This window comes from Gorilla gorilla, chromosome 12 (assembly GCF_029281585.2).
Source record: "Gorilla gorilla gorilla isolate KB3781 chromosome 12, NHGRI_mGorGor1-v2.1_pri, whole genome shotgun sequence".
In the NCBI taxonomy this organism is placed as follows: domain Eukaryota; kingdom Metazoa; phylum Chordata; class Mammalia; order Primates; family Hominidae; genus Gorilla; species Gorilla gorilla.
The window spans coordinates 115768072-115789499 of record NC_073236.2 but is presented as its reverse complement, the minus strand read 5'-3'; the positions used below and the strand labels follow the sequence as shown (position 1 = coordinate 115789499).

General features: G+C 41.6%; 1 protein-coding gene across 12 annotated transcripts in view; it reads left to right on the top strand.

The window, feature by feature from the left end:
• The window catches only part of FAM228B (family with sequence similarity 228 member B), a 92822-nt gene that overhangs the window by 59736 nt on the left and 11658 nt on the right, over positions 1-21428 (top strand). For 8 of the 12 annotated variants that reach the window (XM_055377573.1, XM_055377565.1, XM_031008013.3 and 5 more), the window contains 4 exons: positions 1159-1350; positions 2622-2702; positions 10017-10104; positions 10199-10355. In XM_055377573.1, coding sequence (XP_055233548.1) covers positions 1213-1350; positions 2622-2702; positions 10017-10104; positions 10199-10355 — 464 coding nt within the window. In that variant the 5' untranslated portion in view covers positions 1159-1212. The remainder of the gene's footprint in view (positions 1-1158; positions 1351-2621; positions 2703-10016; positions 10105-10198; positions 10356-21428) is intronic. The other 4 variants (XM_063696026.1, XM_055377566.2, XM_019021329.4 and 1 more) reach the window with 3 other exon arrangements.

Below are 21428 nucleotides of genomic sequence, written 5' to 3'. Positions count from 1 at the left end.
GTATGCGATATAAAAGTAAATATACACAATATAAAATTTGCCATTTTAACCATTTTAAGTGTACCATTCGGTGTCATTAATCACATTCGTAATGTTGTGCAACCATCACCACTATGTCCAAAACTTTTTCCTTACTCCAAACTGACAGTTTGTATTCAATAAGCAGTGACTCCTCATTTCTCCCTCCCCCAGGCACTTGGTAACCTCTAATCTACCTTCTGGCTCTATGAATTTTGGCTATTCCAGATAGTTCGTATATGTGGAATCCTGTACTATTTGTCCATTTGTGTCTGACTTATTTCACTTTGGCATACTCTTCAAAGTTCATCCATGTTGTAGCATGTTTCAGAACTTCATTCCTTTTTATGGCTGAATAATATTCCATATTACACATATAAATAAATGTGGTATGTATATACTACATTTTATCTGTTCATCTCTTGATGGATACTTGGATCGTTTCTACCTTTTGGCTATTGTGAATAATGCCGCAATGAACATTGGTGTACAAGTATCTATTTGAGCCTGGATTTTCATTCATTTGGGTAGGAGTGGAATTGTTGGGTCTTATGGTAGGTCTGTTTAAATTTCTGAGGCCCACCAAACTGGGAATCTTTTAAGAATCTAGCAAATGGTTTTTCTCTCCTCTGTCTTCAGTTATTTTATTTATAGTATGCCATATATATATCCATCATATATAAATATACATCTTGCTATATTCCCCCTCCCACTGTTTGTGATTTTGTTTGTTTGTTTCTTAGGGATGGGTTTTCACTCTGTTACCCAGGCTAGAGTGCAGTGTCCCAATCATGGTGTACTGCATCCTTGAAGTCCTGGGCTCAAGTGATTCTCTAGCTTCACCCTCCCAGGTAGCTAGAAATATAGGCAGGCACCACCTTGCCTTGCTTTTGATTTGTTCTTTAGTCTTTCTCCCCAGGGAGAGCAGGCATGTTGCCCCAAATACCTGTGTTTTCCTTGTTTGCAGCAGAGTGTATGTCACATAGTAGAAGTTAAAGCCAAAGAAACAATTGAATTAATGAATGTCTTTGTGGGTTATTCTTAGGAGTAATTTAAACTTATGAAGTTTAAGTTTTGGAAAATTTTAGAACAAGAAAGCTTTAGGGTAATATATTTGTCTTTTCTACCACTGTTTACTAGGAACTAGATAAGTATCTACAACATCATGCCTTCTTAAATGCAAGAAGAAAGGAGATGTTATATAAAAGATGGGTTGACTGTGTGGCAGATCCACTTCAGAAGAAAATTATAGAAAAGGTTTGCTCACATAAGAAGATTAAAAAAAGGAGGCAAGGGGAATTAGATGGCTTTTTAAAACATGTAAATAAAAAGGTACTAAGAGATCATTTGATGCTTTTTTCAGTTGATTTAGACCTAATGTCATCTTTGTTCATTTATAATCATTCAGTCAGTCTGTCCCTGTCCCCTCTACATATGTATCATCTATACCCTGTTACATAATAGCATAAAGTATTCTTAAACCCAGGACATTTGGAAAGGAGAGAAAAGGAAGATTAGATTTAATTGTCTACATTAGAACCATTTTTCTGTGTTTTCCCCATGTGGTTATTATTATTATTATTCGAGATGGAATTTCACTCTTGTCACCCAGACTGGAGTGCAATGGCACGATCTTGGCTCACTGCAAACCTCCACCTCACGGCTTCAAGCAATTCTCCTGCCTTAGCCTCCCAAGTAGCTGGAATTACAGGCATGTGCCACCACACTGGCTAATTTTGTATTTTTAGTAGAGACAGGATTTCTCCATGTTGGTCAGGCTGGTCTCGAACTCCCGATTTCAGGTAATCTGCCTGCCTCGGCCTCCCAAAGTGCTGGGATTACAGGTGTGAGCCACTGTGCCCAGCCCTCCCCATGTAATTATTAATTTTAATTATCAAGTTAAAAAATGTGGGTGCGTGGCTCACACCTGTAATCCCAGCACTTTGGGAGGCCAAAGCAGGTGGATCACCTGAGGTTGGGAGTTCGAGACCAGCCTGGTGATACCCCGTCTCTCCTAAAAATACAAAATTAGCCAGGCATGGTGGTGGGTGCCTGTAATCCCAGCTACTTGGGAGGCTGAGGCAGGAGAATCACTTGAACCTGTGAGGTGCAGATTGCAGTGAGCCGAGATCACACCTCTGTACTCCAGCCTGGGTGATGGAGCAAGACTCTGTCTCAAAAAAAAAAAAAAAAATTTTGATTACAAAATAAATAATTTGGACTCTAGTTTCACGACATATTTTTATTTTGTTCTGGAACTTGATTATTTGCAAAGCTCTAAAATATAGCTGTTCTTCTAGCATTTTTTAAAAATCTGAGATGTTTGACTAGTAAGCATTTAAAAACAAATTCCCAAATCTTTTAGTGTTCCAACATTCTTTATTAAAATCTTACAAATTTTAAGTAGATTCCTTCCTTCACTATACCTGGTTGCTTGAATAAATTAAATTTAAAATGTAGCCTTGTCTTTCTTTTTGCATTTGTCACTGATGCTGCTTTCAAGCATAAGAATGATACTATGTGTTTGACTCTCAAGTCCTGATATGCTCAAAATTAACTGTGCACCTCTTGTTCTTGTGTATCGTTTTATTTCCTTGCTATAGGGAAATGCATTTATAGAACATTATGATCCAAAAGAGTATGATCCCTTTTATATGAGCAAGAAGGACCCCAATTTTCTGAAGGTAGGGTAGATTTCTTTTTTTTAACTTTGGTATTATGTGTTTGGTTGTTTTGAGCAGCCCTAATATATGAGCAGTCCTTAAGCGATTCCCTAAAAGTGCAGTAACATTTTAAGCATAGTTTCCCATCGCCCGATCTTAGAAAGGAACAAAAAGCCAAAGGCCAAAGTAAATTAAATCTCCATAAAAGTGGAAGATACTGGATAATGATTGGGTAATAGGTAACATTTAAAAATTCCATAGACTTTTAAATTTGTTACAAAAATAACACATTTTCATGATAGATAAATGAGAAAATTGATTTTCAAATTAAGAAAATAAAAAACCAAAATTCTATTACCCAGAATTAATTCATTATGTTAACTCATTAACATTTTTCTGTATATCTATCTAGACTTCTTTCTATATGTGTGTATGTATTCACATTTTTATTTTATAAGAATGGAGTTACATTTGGTTTTATAATGGGCTTCCCCTCCCTCAATAGTTTATTATTTGCTTCTTTCTCAAAATATAAATATATAATTTTCTTCATTGCATGATATTCTGTTAATAATAGCAGAATTAATTAACCTTGCACTGAAGGATTAACCAAGTCTTAGGGTTTTTTTCACATTTATTTCACCTTTGCTGCTACTGTGTGAGGTAAGTCACAGATGAGACAAGTAAGATTCAGGTCACTTGTCAAAGTCACCCAGCTGTAAATAGCAGAGCACAGATGTGGTGTTTTGTTTTGTTTCGTTTTTTTCAGACGGAGTCTCACTCTGTCACCCAGGCTGGAGTGCAGTGGCGTGATCTCTGCTCATTGCAACCTCTGCCTCCCGGGTTCAAGAGATTCTCCCACCTCAGCCTCCTGAGTAGCTGTGATTACAGGCGTGTGCCATCATGCTCGGCTAATTTTTGTATTTTTAGTGGAGATGAGGTTTCACCATGTTGGCCAGGCTGGTCTCAAACTCCTGACCTCAAGCGATTTGTCCTCCTTGGCCTCCCAAAGTGCTGGGATTACAGGCTTGAGCCACTGTGCCTGGCCTTATCTTGTATAAAATGTTGTTTTGAAATATGTACACATTGTGGAATGACTAAACCAATTAACATACATTGCATCACAAACACCAGTTTTTTCTAAGTGAGAAACCTAAAATCTTGTCTCTCTGCAATTCTCAAGAATACAATACCTTGTTATTAACTATAGCCATCATACTGTACAATAGATCTCTAGAAAAATTTTTTGGCAGCCGGGCGCAGTGGCTCATGCCTGTAATCCTAGCACTTTGGGAGGCCAAGGCGGGTGGATCACCTGAGGTCAGGAGTTCAAGACCAGCCTGGCCAACATGGTGAAATCCTGTCTCTACTAAAAATACAAAAATTAGCCCGGTGTGGTGGCATGCACCTGTAGTCCTAGCTACTCAGGAGGCTGAGGCAGGAGAATCACATGAACCCGGGAGGTGGAGGCTGCAGTAAGCCAAGATTGAGTGCCACTACACTCCAGCCTGGGCAACAGAGTGAGTGAGACTCTGTCTAAAAAAAAAAGAAAAATTTTATGGCTGAAAAAATATGATTGCATTGCATTCAAGTGAATTTAGTGACACAAATTATTTGTTAATAAGGTTTCTTGCACATATAAAATAGATACCTTTTTTTTTTTTTTGACAGAGTCTCACTCTGTTGCCCAGGCTGGAGTGCAATGGCACGATCTCGGCTCCTGCAACCTCCCCCTCCTGGGTTCAAGCGATTCTCCTGCCTCAGCCTCCTGAGTAACTGGGGTTACAGGCGCACGCCACCAGACCCGGCTAATTTTTGTTTTATTTTGTTTTGAGACGGAGTCTTGCTCTGTCACCCAGGTTGGAGTGCAGTGGCGTGATCTCGGCTCACTGCAACCTCCGCCTCCCAGGTTCACACCATTCTCCTGCTTCAGCCTCCTGAGTAGCTGGGACTACATGCACCCGCCACCACGCCTGGCTAATTTTTTTGTATATTTAGTAGAGTTTCACCGTGTTAGCCAGGATGGTCTCGATCTCCTGACCTCGTGATCCACCCGCCTCGACCTCCCAAAGTACTGGGATTACAGGCTTGAGCCACCGCGCCTGGCCTAATTTTTGTATTTTTAGTAGAGACGGGGTTTCACCATGTTGATCAGGCTGGTCTTGAACTCCTGACCTCGTGATCCACCCGCCTTGGCCTCCCAAAGTGCTGGGATTACAGGTGTGAGCCACCGCGCCCGGCCTAGATACCATTTTTTAAAATGGTATTTAGGGGATAATTTTTACCCTTTTTAAAGAGGTTTTATTAGAACTGGCATTGGCCCTCACGTGTCCAAATCAGTGAGAAGTCCAATATTAATTGTTTTTGGAGGTATCCAACCTTGAGTTGTACAGTCATACTGTGGGCTTGTGTCATCCTACAAAGTGGTCCTGCAGCCTCCCAATTCTTGGTGGGGCACATCACTGGTCCCAGGCCCAGGTTGTACTATGGTTGTTATTCCTTACGGTCACATGCTGTGGCTCAGGTGCTGGCCCCATTTGTAGACCCAGCATTGGTAATCCATGTCTTCAGATCCAGGTCCTTGCCCATGTCTGGCAGAGACTCCACCTGAGAGCGTCTCGGGTAGGCTCTGCAGGCTGGGTTCCTGGCGTCCTGCTCTGTACTCTTTATGGACCTGGCACCTCCCAGACCCTGCTCCTGAGCTGCTGCAGAGTCTGTAAGCTTGTCCTTATTCTCAATTCTGGGTTATCAAGTGGAGATATCCAACATTATCTCCCTTCCCCCTTTCAATTTCCCCAGTACAGAAAAGGTTCATCTTGCCTCTTCTTTCAACAGTAGGGCTTGAGATGGCCCAGAGCACCTGGCTTCAGACCAACCCAAATGACCCTGTCTATCTTCCTTTCCTGGGAGTGGGACAGATCTGACTTTAGGAACATAGAGGCTTGATTCCTTCCCTTCAGATGGATCTTCAGCATTTCTTTGCATGTGCTTTGTGCAGCTCTACTTAAAAATTATTAACTTTACTAAGTCTTGCTCCTTCAATACACATCTTTTAGATGTTCTTTGTGATGAAATGGGAGTATGCGAACAGCACTTCTGCTGCATACTGAAATATGGATGATTGCTTGAATTGTGAGCTGAACTGGCTGCTTTTTTTCTTCCATGAAACACCATTTTTACTTGAAAGAATGACTTACAAACTATAGTTAGTAAGTCTTGGGTATTTGGCAGATATTTTCTGGAAAATGAATGAAGTCAGCTTGTCACTTTGAGAAAAACTACTGACAATATTTGTTGCCAATGATAAAAGGTGAGCTTTCAAGCAAAACATTTGGAATTTTGGAAAACTCATATTCACCATCAGAAGTGTGACAGTATCCCAATACTCAAAAGACCTTTCTGATGAAATTGGTACTGATATTAATGAATGTGATTCTTTGATATTCAGTAATGAAATGTACAAACATTTGGAAGATCTTGCATAACTCCATGATCCAATTTTCCCCCAAATGTTACAAAATTACGCATGGGAAAAAGATTCATTCAAAGTGCAAGATAGACTAATGGACTTAGTAGAAGAGTATGAAAAATTCATGGATATGGTTTCAGATTCCACATCATAACTAACCTTTAAGAAACTACCTCTTACTGAGTTTGGGTATAGTATCAAAAACAAATATCCACGATGATCTAAAAAGGCTGTTAAAATACTCCTACCTTTTTCTTTTTTTTGGTTTGTTTTTGTTTTTGAGACAGAGTCTCGCTCTGTCACCCAGGCTGGAGTGCAGTGACCCAATCTCGGCTCACTGCAACCTCCACCTCCCGGGTTCACACCATTCTCCTGCCTCAGCCTCCCGAGTAGCTGGGACTACAGGCACTCGCCGAGTAGCTGGGACTACAGGCACTCGCCACCACGCCCGGCTAATTTTGTTGTTGTTGTTGTTGTTGTTTTCAGTAGAGATGGGGTTTCACCGTGTTAGCCAGGATGGTTTTGATCTCCTGACCTCGTGATCTGCCCGCCTTGGCCTCCCAAAGTGCTGGGATTACAGGCATGAACCATCATGCCTGGCCACTCCTACCTTTTTCAATTACATATCTCTATATGGATTTTCTTCATATATGACAACTAAAACAACAAATCTCAACAGATTGCTTGCAGAAGCAGGTATGAGAATCCACCTGTCTTCTATTAAGCGAGACATAAAGAAGTTTACAAAAATGTAAAACAATGTTACTCTTCTCATTTTTTTGTTTCAGGAAATAGAGTTATTTTTCATAGAAAGATATGTTAAACATAACAGGCATATTATTATTATTTTAAAATTAATAAGCAATTTAAAATTTTCTGTTTTAATTTCTAATATAGTAAATATCAATAGATCTAAGCCATATACACAAAAGTTATTTGGATATAACAACAACGTTTTGAAATAAAATAGTTTCAGCTGGGCGCGGTGGCTTACGCCTGTAATCCCAGCTACTCGGGAGGCTGAGGCAGGAGAATTGCTTGAACCCAGGAGGCGGAGGTTGCAGTAAGCTGAGATTGTGCCACTGCACTCTAGGCAGCAGTCTCCAAAAAAAAAAAAAAAATTAGTTTCAGAACCACTGGGTTACAATACCTCCATTTATGATGTACAAGTGCTTGTCAGTAGAGATAGGTGTCTCCGGACTTATAATTGTCGATAAAACTTTAGATTGTTGTTTGTTTCTATCTTCAATTTAAAATTTAAAATTTGGTCTGGGCATGGTGGCTCATGCCTGTAATCCCACCACTTTAGAGGCTGAGGTGGGAGGATGACTTAAACTCAGCATTCGAGACCAGCCTGGGCAACATAGGGAGACCTGTCTCTACAAAAAAAATTAAAAACTAGCTGGACATGGCGCACACCTGTGGTCCCAGCCACTCGGGAGGTGGAGGTGGGAGGATGGCCTGAGCCTAGGAGGTTGAAGCTGCAGTGAGCCACGGCACTCCAGCCTGGACGACAGAGCGAGACCCTGTCAGAGAGCTTCAAGATGACTGGCTTGAGGCATCTGACATTCACCTCCTCCACAGAAGAACCAAAATAGCGAGTAGAAAATTGTACTTGGAACATGTCATCTAAGAGGAACACTGGAATTCCACAGAGAAGTGACAAGGAAACATCTAAGGTGAGGAAGGAGAGGGAGGTGAGGCAGCCTGCTCGGCCCTGAGACTAACACGGGGGCTGCCCGGAGATGGAGAGGGCCGAGGTGTGAGCAGCTGGCAGCAACCTTGCTGACCTCAGCACAGGGGCCACGGCTCACTTTCTTGCACCCAGAGGACAGGCCCCACCTGCAGCATCACCTAGGCTGAAACATACACTCCCTAACTGCCTGCCTATGCCTGCTGCCACTGAAAGCAACCCTACCCTCCACAGCAGCAGGTCCACAGCACAGCCACTAGCACCCCCACCGGAGTACTCTGCAGGGGGCTAGGGGATTGCCCTGCCCCATCCACCACCATTGGCGAGAGCCCACAAGCCTGCTGCTACCACCACAGCTGGCAACCTCCTGCACGCGCCAACTGGGGGTCTGGAGACTGGCCCACCCAGCCTGTTGTAGCCACTGCCAACACCCGTGTGGACCACTCTGGAGACAAAGGGTTGTCTCGTCACTGCTACTGCCATTGCCCACAACATGACCACTGCCCAGGGGTTCAAGAACCTGCCCATCCACCTGGCCGACCACAGCCACTGCATGCACCCAAGCAAGCCACCTGGAGACCCAAGAACTGGCCCACCTGAACCCGTAACACCGGTGCCACTGTATACTGCTCTGAGGACCAAGGACAGGCACCCTTGGCCTGCCACTGCTTCCGCTGAGGCTGGGGACTGGCCTGCCCAGTGTCCCCATCCCCTGAAAAGCCTCACCACAGCCTCCAACAACTGTGCCCTAAGCCACCGAGGAAAACACAGACACCACTGACGCTGTTTGCAGCTGAAGAAATATGGAGACTATACTGCTGCACGCACCCAGGATCAAAGCCGAAGTGTCCTACCCATCCAACACCATAGACACATCTCCAGGAAAAAGTTCTCCCCTACGGAAGCAATCCAAAAAACAGGAAGAAGCCTCCATTACCCCAGATGCACAGATGTCAATGTAAGGACACAAGAAACATGAAAAAGCAAGGCTCTGACACCTCCAAAGGAACACAATAACTCTCCAGCAGCAGAGTCCAATGTCATTTAAAATTTGATCTGCTCTTCATATATGAATAGGTCACATACAAATACCTGAAAATGATAGTACCTTTTTTTGTTCCTTTTTTTTTTTTGAGATGGAGTCTTGCTCTGTCGCCCAGGTGGAGTGCAGTGGCGCAATCTCGGCTCACTGCAAGCTCCACCTCCCGGGTTCATGCCATTCTCCTGCCTTGGCCTCCCAAGTAGCTGGGACTATAGGCGCCCGCCACCACGCCTGGCTAAATTTTTTGTATTTTTGGTAAAGACGGGGTTTCACCATGTTAGCCAGGATGGTCTCAATCTCCTGACCTTGTGATCCGCCTGCCTCAGCCTCCCAAAGTGCTGGGATTACAGGCGTGAGCCACTGCACCCTGCCTTTTTGTTCCTTTTTATAGCGAGTTAATATTTTCTTAATATTTTATGAGTAGCACTCTTCATAACTTCTGTAAAAGCAAAATTATACTGGGCAGTCTGATCACCGTTTGACTCTAATAGTCATGATGTGTATTGTAACTACCCCTGAAAAACTAGCCTGATGAGCATGAGAAAGATACATGAGTGACCTTTTAAGCTTGTGGTAGAATTTCACTGACTAGGCCTAAATGGTGAATGTTGCTGTTCATGAATCCTGTTTTCATATGTAGAACTGTCATTTTGATGTTGATAATATTGGCCATTAACATAGATTCAGTGCTTCCATACCTTGGCTCACAAATGATCTATATTTTGAATAACTTGGTTAAGTTTTGAGTAATGTTAGTTATGTTGTTGATTATCAATGTTAGGGATTAAGATGAATATATGGATATATTTTTTCTTTTGTGCATGGGAAAGGAATTTTTAAAATTTGGGAACATATGGTAACAACAAAATAATTTTTGAAGATTGAACCCACACTTTGAAACAAGAGCTAACTTTGTCTCTTTGACTGGAGGGCCTTTAAGAGAGGTATTGATATACCCCCATCTCTTTGTAATATATTAAATAAATATAATGGTAAGCCTGCTATTTGTAAATACCATATTATTTACCCTCCCGGCATAAGAGCCATCCATATGTGGATGCTTAGAATAGACTGAAAATGTTTACTACTCAGACTTGCAACTCAGTGCTTAAACAAGTGCCTCTCTTGTAGGTTACCATCCCACCATTTCATGACCCTTTGAAAAAAGCACAATATGACAAGGATAATGAAAAAAGAACTCTTCTTCAGTGTGAGACAGGTACTTAGTTCCTAATTGTTATGTGATTTCATAGCCCAAGAGCAATGGCAGATGCATTTAAGGATGTTAATTTAGATTTTTATTCTTCCTTCAGGCAAAATATATTCAATAAAGGAATTCAAAGAAGTTGAGAAGGTTCAGCTGCATTCCAGATTCCCACAAATTTCTAATTCAAGGCACTTTATGACTCCAAACGAGTGGCTGAAACTGCCTACAAGATACATAGAAAGTGAATTTTGTAAAAGGAGAAGGTAATGGTTAATATACTAGAAATTATAGAACCTTTTGGACTTTGAAAATTCTTGAGACTGATATAACATTTTTCATAGTTATGATTTTTTAAAATTATCATTTTTCTTTTTTTTGAGACAGAGTCTCACTCTGAAAATTTCATTTTTCAATGAAAAATCTATAATTCTTATCTTTGTTTCTCTGTATGTGATATTTCTTTTTTCTTGGGTACTTTCAAGATTTTCTGTTTCTCTTTGGTTTTCATTAGCTAGATTATGATCTGTTTATATTTGTTTTTTTCTGTCTATCTTAATGTTCTCTGAGGTTCTCGTATGTGTGATTTTATGTCTTTTATTATTTTGGGGAAATCCTAGGCCATTATCACTTCAAATATTTCTTATTTCCTATTCTCTCTGCTTTTTTTCTTCCTTCTGAGACTCCAATTATATGTATATTAAATCACTTGATGATGTCTCACAGTGCCATAGCTCTTACTCTGTTCTGATTTTCCACTCTTTTTTCCTTATTTGTTTTTCAGTTGGATGATTTCTGACTTGTTTTTAAGTTCACTGCCCTTCCTTAGCTGTGTCCTGTGCCCATCAAAGGAAGTCTTCATCTTTGATATCATGATTTTCAAATTTCTAGCATTACCATTTGAATTTTTAGATAGTTTTTATTTATTCTGAAATTCTTCATCTGTTCATGCATGTTGTCCGCCTTTTCCACTAGATTCTTTACCATATTAATAATTTAAAACTCCCTATCTGGTAGTTCTAACGTTAGGGTCATTTATGAATCTAGTTCTCTTGATTGCTTTATCTCTTGACAATGGCTTGTTTTGCCTTCCTTTTTTTTTTTTTTTTGCATGTCTTGTAATTTTTTATTGAATGCCAGATATTTGATGTAGAAGAATGGTGTACATGGAGTATTTATGTCTAGAAATGGATATGCCTCTTCTTCTGTCAAGCATTAGTGTGGAGGATTAGCCTTATCTAGTTGGAGTTGAGTTGGGTTTGGGTAATGTTATTGCTGTTGTTACCTTTAGTGCATCACAGGCTTGAATACCTCCAGTGGTTAGGCTGCTTTTCCTTGTGCTTAGAGTGGGGGTGGGGTACCAGAGGGATTTTCTCAAGTGTTTCTGCTCCTTCCTCAGTTTTCAGCTATCCATGCAAGCTGGCATCATAGAAGTGGAGGGGTGTTCTCTCCATGCTCTTCCCTCTCCCACGGGAGTATACCACTGTTGCATGTTGCTTATTGCAAGGCTTCTAGTGGAGGCAGAGGAATATCCCATGTTTTTCTCATGGAGCTTCAGTTTTAGACAAGCCCTATGTGCTTAGGCCTCAGGAGCAGGACTTTCCTGAGGTTCCTTTTCCTTATCCTTGTGGCAGCCAAACTTGACCTTGTATCTGTGGTTGTTCTTGGATGGCAGTTTCCTGTCTGTCTTCCAATGACAGCAAGATTTCTGCTTAGTATAGGAATAGGAGTCTTGATACCTTTTTTTTTTAATTTGTAAATTTAATTTTTGTAGGTACATAGTAGGTGTATATATTTATGAGGTACATGAGATGTTTTGATACAGGCATGCAATTCATAATAGTCACATAATGTAAAATGAGGTATCCATCCCCTCAATGATTTATTCTTCATGTTACAAAGAATCTAATTATACCCTTTTAGTTATTTTTAAATGTATGTTAAAGTGTTATTGACTATAGTCCCCTTGTTGTGCTATCATATACGAGGTCTTATTCATTCCTTCTATTTTTTTGTCCCCATTAACCCCATCCCTACTTACCCTTTACCCTCCCAATACACTTCCCAGCCTCTGGTAACCATCCTTCCGCTCTGCATCTCCATGAGTTCGATTGTTTTGATTTTTATATCCCACAAATGAGTGATAACATATGATGTTTGTCTTTCTGTGCATGGTTTATTTCACTTAGCACAATAACCTCCAGTTCCATCCATATTGTTGCTAATAACAGGATCTCATTCTTTTTTATGGCTGAATATTACTCCATTGTGTGTAAGTGCATTTTCTTTATCCATTCATCTGTTGATGGACATTGAGGTTGCTTCCAAATCTTGGCTAATGTGAACAATGCTGCAACAAAAATGGGAGTGCAGATATCTCTTCAATAGACTGATTTCCTTTCTTTTGAGTGTGTACACAACAGTGGGATTGCTGAATCATGTGGTAGGTCTATTTTTAGTTTTTTAAGGCTCCTCCAAACTGTTCTCCATAGTAGTTGTACCCATTTACATTCCCACCAACAGTGTGCAAGCATTCCCTTTTCTCTACGTCTTTGCCAGCATTTGTTATTGCCTGACTTTTGGATATAAGCCATTTTAACTGGGAAGAGATGATAACTCATTGTAGTTTTTTTTTTCTTCTTTTTTTGAGACAGAGTCTTGCTTTATCGCCCAGGTCAGAGTGCAGTGGCCCCCACCTCCCAGGTTCAAGCAATTCTCCTGTCTCAGCCTCCTGAGTAGCTGTGACTACAGGCACATGCCACCACACCCAGCTGATTTTTGTATTTTTAGTAGAGATGGGGTTTCACCATATTGGTCAGGCTGGTCTCAAACTCCTGATCTCAGGTGATCCACCCACTTCAGCCTCCCAAAGTGCTGGGATTACAGGTGTAAGCCACTGCGCCCGGCTTGTTGGTTGATTTGTAATAAGGCTTTTCTTCTCTCAAAAATCTAATGCCATAGTATTGGTTTCTGTGTGTATTGGGAGTGTGAGCCCCCGCGCCTGGCCTGCTTTCTTTCTTTTTATTTTTTGTAAATCTGTTGTTGGTTTTTTGATTTGCGGTTACCATGAGGCTTGTAAATGCTATCTTGTAACCCATTATTTTTAACTGATGACAACTTAAGACTGATTGCATATACAAACACACAAAAAGAAAACTAGTGAAAACTTTAAACTTTGTCTCCCTGCTTTTTAACTTCTTGTTGTTCCTCTTTGTGTCTTATTATACTATTTTTTGAAAAGTTGTTGTAATTATTTTTGATTGGTTCATCATTTAGTCTTTCTATTTAAGATAAGAGTAGTTTGCACACCACCATTGCAGTGTTATATTATTCTGTGCTTTTCTCTGTGCTTACTATCACCAGTGAGTTTTGTATCTTGAGATGATTTCTTCTGGCTCATTAACATCCCTTTCTTTCAGATTAAAGAACTCCCTTTAGCATTTCATATAGGATAGGTTTGGCGTTGATGAAATCCCTCAGCTTTTGTTTGTCTGGAAAGGTCTTTATTTCTCCTTCATGCTTGAAGGATATTTTTTTTCTGGATAATACTATTCTAGGGTAAAAGTTTTTTTCTGTCAGCACTTTATTTCTTTATTTTATTTTATTATTATTTTTTTGAGACAGAGTCTCACTGTCACCCAGGCTGGAGTGCAGTGGCATAATCTCGGCTCATTGCAACCTCTGCCTCCCAGGTTCCAGTGATTCTTGTGCCTCAGCCTCCCAAGTAGCTGGGATTACAGCTGTGCACCACCATACCCAGCTAATTTTTGTATTTTTAATAGTGATGGGGTTTCTCCACATTGGCCAGGCTGGTCTTGAACTCCTGACCTCAAGTGATCCACCTGCTTCAGCCTCCCAAAATCCTCGGATTACAGGCATGAGCCACCATGTCTGGCCACGTCAGCACTTTAAATATGTCATGCCACTCTCTCCTGGCCTGTAAGGTTTCCACTGAAAAGTCTGCTGCCAGACGTGGTGGAGCTCCATTGTATGTTATTTGTTTCTTTCCTCTTGATGCTTTTAGGATCCTTTCTTTATTCTTGATCTTTAGGTATTTGATTATTAAATGCCTAGAGGTAGTCTTCTTTGGGTTAAATCTGCTTGATGTTCTATTACTTTCTTCTACTTGAATGTTGATATCTTTCTCTAGACTTGGGAAGTTCTCTGTTATTATCCCTTTGAATAAACTTTCTACTTCTATATCTTATCTCCCCTGTAAGGCCAATAACTCTTAGATTTGCACTTTTGAGGCTATTTCCTGATCTTACAGATGTGCTTCATTGTTTTTTATTCTTTTTTTCTTTTGTCTCCTCTGAATGTCTATTTTCAAATAGCCTGTCTTCAAGCTCACTAATACATTTTTCTGTTTGATCAATTCTGCTATTAAAAGACTCTGATGTATTCTTCAGCATGTCAGTTGCATTTTTCAACTATAGAATTTCTGCTTGTTTTGTTTTTTTTTTTTTTGAGACAGAGTCTTGCTCTGTCACCCAGGGTGGAGTGCAGTGGTGCGATCTTGGCTCACTGCAACCTCTGCCTCTTGGGTTAAGGTGATTCTCATGCCTCAGCCTCCTGAGTAGCTGGGACTACAGGCACCCGCCACCACGTCTGGCTAATTTTTTGTATTTTTATTAGAGATGGGGTTTCACCATGTTGGCCAGGCTGGTCTCAAACTCCTGACGTCAGGTGATCCACCCGCCTTGGCCTCCCAAAGTTCTGGGAATACAGGCATGAGCCACTGCACCCGGCCTCATTATGAGATTTTTTGGTGATTTTTTTTTTTTTTTTTTTTTTTTAGCTCATTAGCTATCATTAATGTTAGTGTATTTTATGTGTTTCTGTGTGGCCCAAGACAATTTTTTTTTTGAGTCGGAGTCTTGCTCTTTCCCCCAGGCTAGAGTGCAGTGGTGCAATCTCGGCTCACTGCAACCTCCACCTCCTGGGTTCAGGCGATTCTCCTGCCTCAGTTCCCTGACTTAGCTGGTATTGCAGGCATGCACCATCACACCTGGCTAATTTTTGTATTTTTATTTTTATTTATTTATTTATTTATTTTGAGACAGAGTCTCGCTCTGTCAGCCAGGCTGGAGTGCAGTGGCATGATCTCAGCTCACTGCAACCTCCCTCTCCCGGACTCAAGCAATTCTCCTGCCTCAGCCTCCCGAGTAGCTGGGATTACAGATGTGTGCCACCATGCCTGGCTAATTTTTCTATTTTTAGTAGAGACAGGGTTTCACCATGTTGGCCAGGCTGGTCTCAATCTCCTGACCTCAGGTAATCTGCCTGCCTCAGCCTCCCAAAGTGCTGGGATTACAGGCATGAGCCACCACGCCCAGACAATTCTTTGTAATTATTTCAATTTCTTTGTTAAATTTATCTGATAGAATTCTGAATTCCTTCTCTGTGTTATCATGAATTTCTTTGAGTTTCTTCAGAATAGCTATTTTGAATTCTCTGTTTGAAAGGTCATATATCTCTGTTTCTCCAGGATTGGTCCCTAGTGCCTTGTTCAGTTCATTTGGTATGCCTATATTTTCCTGGATGGTGTTGATGCTTATAGATATTCATCAGTGTCTGAGCATTGAAGAGTTAGGTAATGTAGCCTTTACATTCTGGGTTTGTCCTTCTTGGGAAGGCTTTCCAGGTGTTTGAAGGGATTTGGGCCCCAAGCCCAATAATACTGTGGTTTTTGCAGACTCATAGAGGTATTGCCTTTGTGGACTTTGATAAGATCCAGAAGAGTTATCTGGTTACTAGGCAGAGACTCCTGATATTTACCCCCACCTTCTCCCAAACAAACAGTCTCTCTCTCTGTGCTGAGCCACCTGGAGCTGGGGGTGTCGTGATGCAAGCACCCCTGTGGCCACTATTACTGGTGCCGCATTGGGTCAGACCGGAAGACAGTATAGCACCGAGTCTTGCGCAAGGCCCTTCCCTTCAGGGTGTGAGTTCCCGCAGGTCCCAGGCATGTCCAGAGATGCTGTCTGGGAGCCAGGGCTTGAAGTAAAAAAAACCTTAGCAGTTTACCTGATGGTCTTTTCTACTGCAGCTAAGCTGGCATTCACACCACAATACAAAATCCTTCCCACTCTTCCCTCCCCTTTACACAGGCAGAGAATCCTCTCCCTTTGGCCACCACCACCACTGGTCTATGGGGATTCTGCCAGGTCACCACCAATGTTTACTTAAAGCCCAAGAGCTCTTCCCTTCAGCTTGTGGTGAATGCTGCCAGGCCTGGGACTCACCCTTCAGGGCAATGGACTCCCATTTGGTTGAGGGCAGGTACAGAAATGCGGTCCAAGAGCCCAGGCCCAGACTCAGGGACCCAAAAAGCCTGCTTGTTGCTCTATCCTACTATGACTGAGCTGGGACCTAAGGTGCAAAACAAAGTTCCCTTTCCTCTTTCCTCTGTTTTTCTCAAACAGAAGGCATCTTTCACCATAGCCACCACAGCTAGGAATGTTCTGGGTCACTGCTGAAGCCAGCACATCTCAGAATCCAGAGCCCCCAGTGTACTCCCTGGGTATCGCTGCTGCTGGTTTTCAGGGCCCAAGGGCTCCTTAGTCAGCAGGTGATGAATCCTGCTAGGGTTGGGTCCTTCCCTTCAAGGCAGCAGATTCCCTTTTGGCCCAGAATGTGTCTAGAAATGTCGTCCCAAAGCTAGGGCCTGGAATGGGGACCGCAGGACCCTGCCTGCTATTCTATCCTGCTGTGGCTGAGCTGGTATCCGAGATGCAGGACAAAGTCCTCTTTATTCTTCACTCTCCTCCCTTTAAGCAGAAGGAAGGTGTCACCTTTGGAGTTGCTGCAAGCTGCACTGCCTGGGGTTGGGGGAGGGATGGTGCAAGCACTCCCTTAGCCATGCCAGCTGGTGTCTCCCTAGGTCACGTGCCACCCTAGTTTTCTGGCTCTGAGCTCAGCCCAACACGAGGAATTGCCTAGGAATTACAGTCCTTGTTCCTAGACTGCCTTTCAAATTTACCTAGGAGCCCAGGGTACTTCAGCCCACAATGGTGAGGCTTGTGGAGAAACTCAAGTTCCAATCACTGGGATGGGCACTTTCCCTCTGGCTAAGGCTGGTCCAAATGTTGGCTTCCTGAGCGGGTGCTGGCTGAGCCCAGCATGGCTTTATTCTCTGTTGTGACAGGGCAGAACCGAATTCAACATAAGTCCCCTACTCACTGAGCTCACCCTCCCCAAATGTACGAACTCTCTCTCTGTACCACACGGCTATGACTGGGGAATAGGAGAGAGGTGGCATCAGTGATTCAAGACTGTCCCTCCTGCTCTCCTCAATGCCTCTTTTAGTGACATGAAGTTAAAACGAGGTACTGTGATTGCTCACCTGATTTTTGGTTTTGGTGATGGTGCTTTTCTGTGTGCAGATAGATGTTCAAATTTGTCGTTCCAGTGCGGGGAATAAAGGGTGTAAGCTTCTATTCTGCCGTCTTGCTCTGCCTCCAGCATCTTTTCATATGCTTCTTTGCCATATACTATTTTCACATTTTTTTTGCCATCTGTCTATCTTCTTTGGTGAGGTGTCTGTTGTTCAGATCATTTGATCATTTTTAAAATGGGTTATTTGTTTTCTTATTGTTGAGTGTTAAGAATCCTTCGTATATTTTGAATGTAAGTCCCTTATCAGGTATATATTTTGCAAATAATTTCTCTCAGCCTATGGCTTATCTTTTCATTCTCTTAACAGTGTCTTTTGCAGAGCACACATTTTAAATTTTAATAAAGTCCAGCTAATCGTCAATGTTTTTCTTTTTTTGTCTGAGGGTGAGAGCATGAGAGGAAAAAGAGAAGAAGCCACCCTTTCGTCTCATGTTCTACCAAAGGCGAAGCAGGTTTTGTGTCCTGCCTCTCGTGGGAGGGACTTGTCTTTGGAATTCAGTTTACTTCTTTGCCTTGAAATCTGATGGACTCAATAAAAGTTATGTTTTTGTAGATTATCTGGCCTTTTTTTGCCCTTGGGGTGAGAGCACCATTATTTCTAGAGCATCATTATTTCTATTTTAGGATGCTTTCTACATCCTAAATGGAAGCAGAACTAAAATCATTTCATTTGTTATTTTTAAAAAGTGGCCACAAATGGCATTGTGAATGTTACATAAGACAGAAATAAACCTTAAAACAGAATTTCGAAACAATGGCTGTTACTTTTTTTCTTTGTCTACTTTGAGCATCATAATCCTAGCTCTAGTAATTAAATAGGTTCCATCCAAACCAGGAGTCTATTTATAATAGGTTTAACTCTGATGGTATATTAAGATGATGATATTTAGAATATTGATTTTATAGTGAGCAATTAATGGGCATACAGCGATAATAGGTTTAACTCTGATCATGTAGTAAGATGATATTTAGAATATTGATTTTGTAGTGAGCAAATCACATTAATGGGCATACAGTGAGTTCCAGTCACACTGTTTGTTTCCACCCTTACTTACTTATTAATGACCACCATTAATGACTGGTGGTCATTAATGTGATAAAGAAAATGTCCTTTTTAGATGATTGTCAGATTATCTTCTATGACCTCATATTTCTCTAGCCTTATGGGGGCTGGCGTGTTTGCGGGTGACTGGCTTCTTCTATGAGCCCTTTTACTGAATCCTAGTCTTTACACACTAAGCAAGTGTGTGCCAGAAGTCATTGAAGACCATGCTTATATATATATATATATATATATATATTTTTTTTTTTTTTTTTTTTTTGAGATGGATTTTCGCTCTTGTTGCTCAGGTTGGATTGCAGTGGCCCGATCTTGGCTCACTGCAACCTCTGCCTCCCCAGTTCAAGCAATTCTCCTGCCTCAGCCTCCCGAGCAGCTGGGATTACAGGCATCTGCCACCACGCCCGGCTAATTTTTTGTATTTTTGTTAGAGACAGGGTTTCACCATGTTGGCCAGGCTGGTCTCAAACTCCTGACCTCAGGCGATCTGCCTGCCTTGGCCTCCCAAAGTGCTGGGATTACAGGCATGAGCCACTGCACCCGGCCACCATGCTCATATTTTTATTTCTTATAGAGGAATTTCCTATATATCCTATAGAGGAATAGCTTCTCTCCAATATATTTTTCAAATTTTGAAGATAATTGTGATGCCACTTTTCAGTCTCCAGCCTGAACACTTGGGGTCCACATCCCATACCCTTATGTAGAAGGTGCTGATGGGGCCAGGAGTCTGAGATTGGGAAGAAGCTCAAGTGCTTAACCACTAAGACAGTTCTGGAATGTCTTCAGAAGACTGTAGCAAGGTGTGTGTGCCTTCTGTGTTCCAGTCACAAATATTCAATTGTCTATTTTCCACACATAAGTCAAATTCAACCTATCCAAAAGTGAGCGAGTCGTGCTTGTCATCTTATGCATCTAACTTGCTTTTTTTGTGTTCCTGGTTATGGGAAATATGAGGGTTCTTCTTTATTGCTCATTATCCCTTTACTTAATCCAGCACTGGGCTCTGTCATATCCATTCCTAAATCTCCTTCTAATTTGCCCCTTCTGGCCAGGCGTGGTGGCTCACACCTGTAATCCCAGCATTTTGGGAGGCTGAAGCAGGTAGATCACCGGAGGTCAGGAGTTTGAGACCAACCTGGCCAACATGGTGAAATCCCGTCTCTACTAAAAATACAAAAAATCAGCCAGGCATGGTGGCACAAACCAGTGATCCCAGCTACTGTGGAGGCTGAGGCAGGAGAATCGCTTGAACCCTGGAGACAGAGGTTGCAGTGAGCCGAGATCGGGCCATTGCACTCCAGCCTGGGCAACAAGAGCAAAACTCCATCTCAAAAATAATAAAAATAATAATAATTTGCCCCTTCCTAAACATTTCCATAAACCAAATTCCCATTCTCATGTCCAATCTATAATAACATTTATTATTTATTGAGCTCTGATGTACCAGACACTGTTATACATTTCTTTTTTTTCCCCCCAGTTTTTTGTTTCATTTATCTTTTGTATTTTTTGTTTGTTTGTTTGTTTCAATTTCATTTAGTTCTGCTCTGATCTCTTTATTTCTCTTCTGCTGGGTTTGGGTTTGGATGGTTCTTGTTTCTCAGGTTCTGTAAGGTGTGGACTTAGATTGTCTGTTTGTGCTCTTTCAGTCTTTGTGATGTAGGCTTTCCTTTTAGCACTTCTGCTGTACCCCAGAGGTTATGATAGGTTGTGTCACTATTATCCTTCAGTTCAAAGACTTTTTAAATTTCTATCTTGATTTCATTGTTGACTCAATGATTACTCAGGAGCAGGTTATTTAATTTCCATGTATTTGCGTGGTTTTGAGGGTTCCCTTTGGAGTTGATTTCCAATTTTATTCCACTGTGGTCTGAGAGAGTACTTGATATAATTTTGATTTTCTTAAATTTACTGACACTTGTTTTGTGGCCTATTATATGGTCTATCTTGGAGAACATTTTATGTGCTGATGAATAGAATGAGTTATACACTTCTTAACATGTGCTAATTTTGTTTCATCTTCATAGAAATTTTATTTGGTAGGTTCTATTACACAGATGACTTAAGGACCTTTTCAATTTTATAGCAGTATTTTTCAGCTTTGGCTTTATATCAGAATATCATGGAAAGTTAAAAAAAAAATTCCGGCCAGGCATGGTGGCTCACATCTATAATCCCAGCACTCTGGGAGGCTGAGGCGGGTGGATCACCTGAGGTCAGGAGTTTGAGACCAGCCTGGCAAACATGGTGAAACCCGGTCTCTACTAAAAATACAAAAAATAGCCGGGCCTGGCGGTGCATGCCTGTAATTCCAGCTACTCAGGAGTCTGGGGCAGGAGAATTGCTTGAACCTGGGAGGCAGAAGTTGCAGTGAGCCGAGATCACACCACTGCACTGCACTGCACTGCAGCCTGGGCAACAGAGTGAGACTCTGTCTCAAAAAAAAAAAATTTAATATCCAAGCCATACTCTAGACAAATGAAGTCAGAATCTCTGAGGGTGGGACCTAGACATCAGTCTTTTTTCAAGATCCTCAGATGATTCCAACACATACCAGGTTGAAAACCACTTATTTATAGCCATAAGGCAGTAGATTCAGAAACTGAACTAAGGTCTCTGACTCCACAGCCTACATTCTAAAACACAGTGCCACACTTTCCCTTATGTTACATGGTGCTACCAGGGTGAAATGTGGCATGTCATGTTACTGCCCAACTTAATCTCTTTAGTGATTCCTGTGTCCCTCAGTTAAAATGTGATCTCTTTGGAATGACATACAAGATTGGGCTGATTTTTCCCTCCCTTCTACTCTGTACTCCAACAATACCAGGTCTTCCACAACTACCTGAATCAACGGTATTCTTCACATATGCTGGGC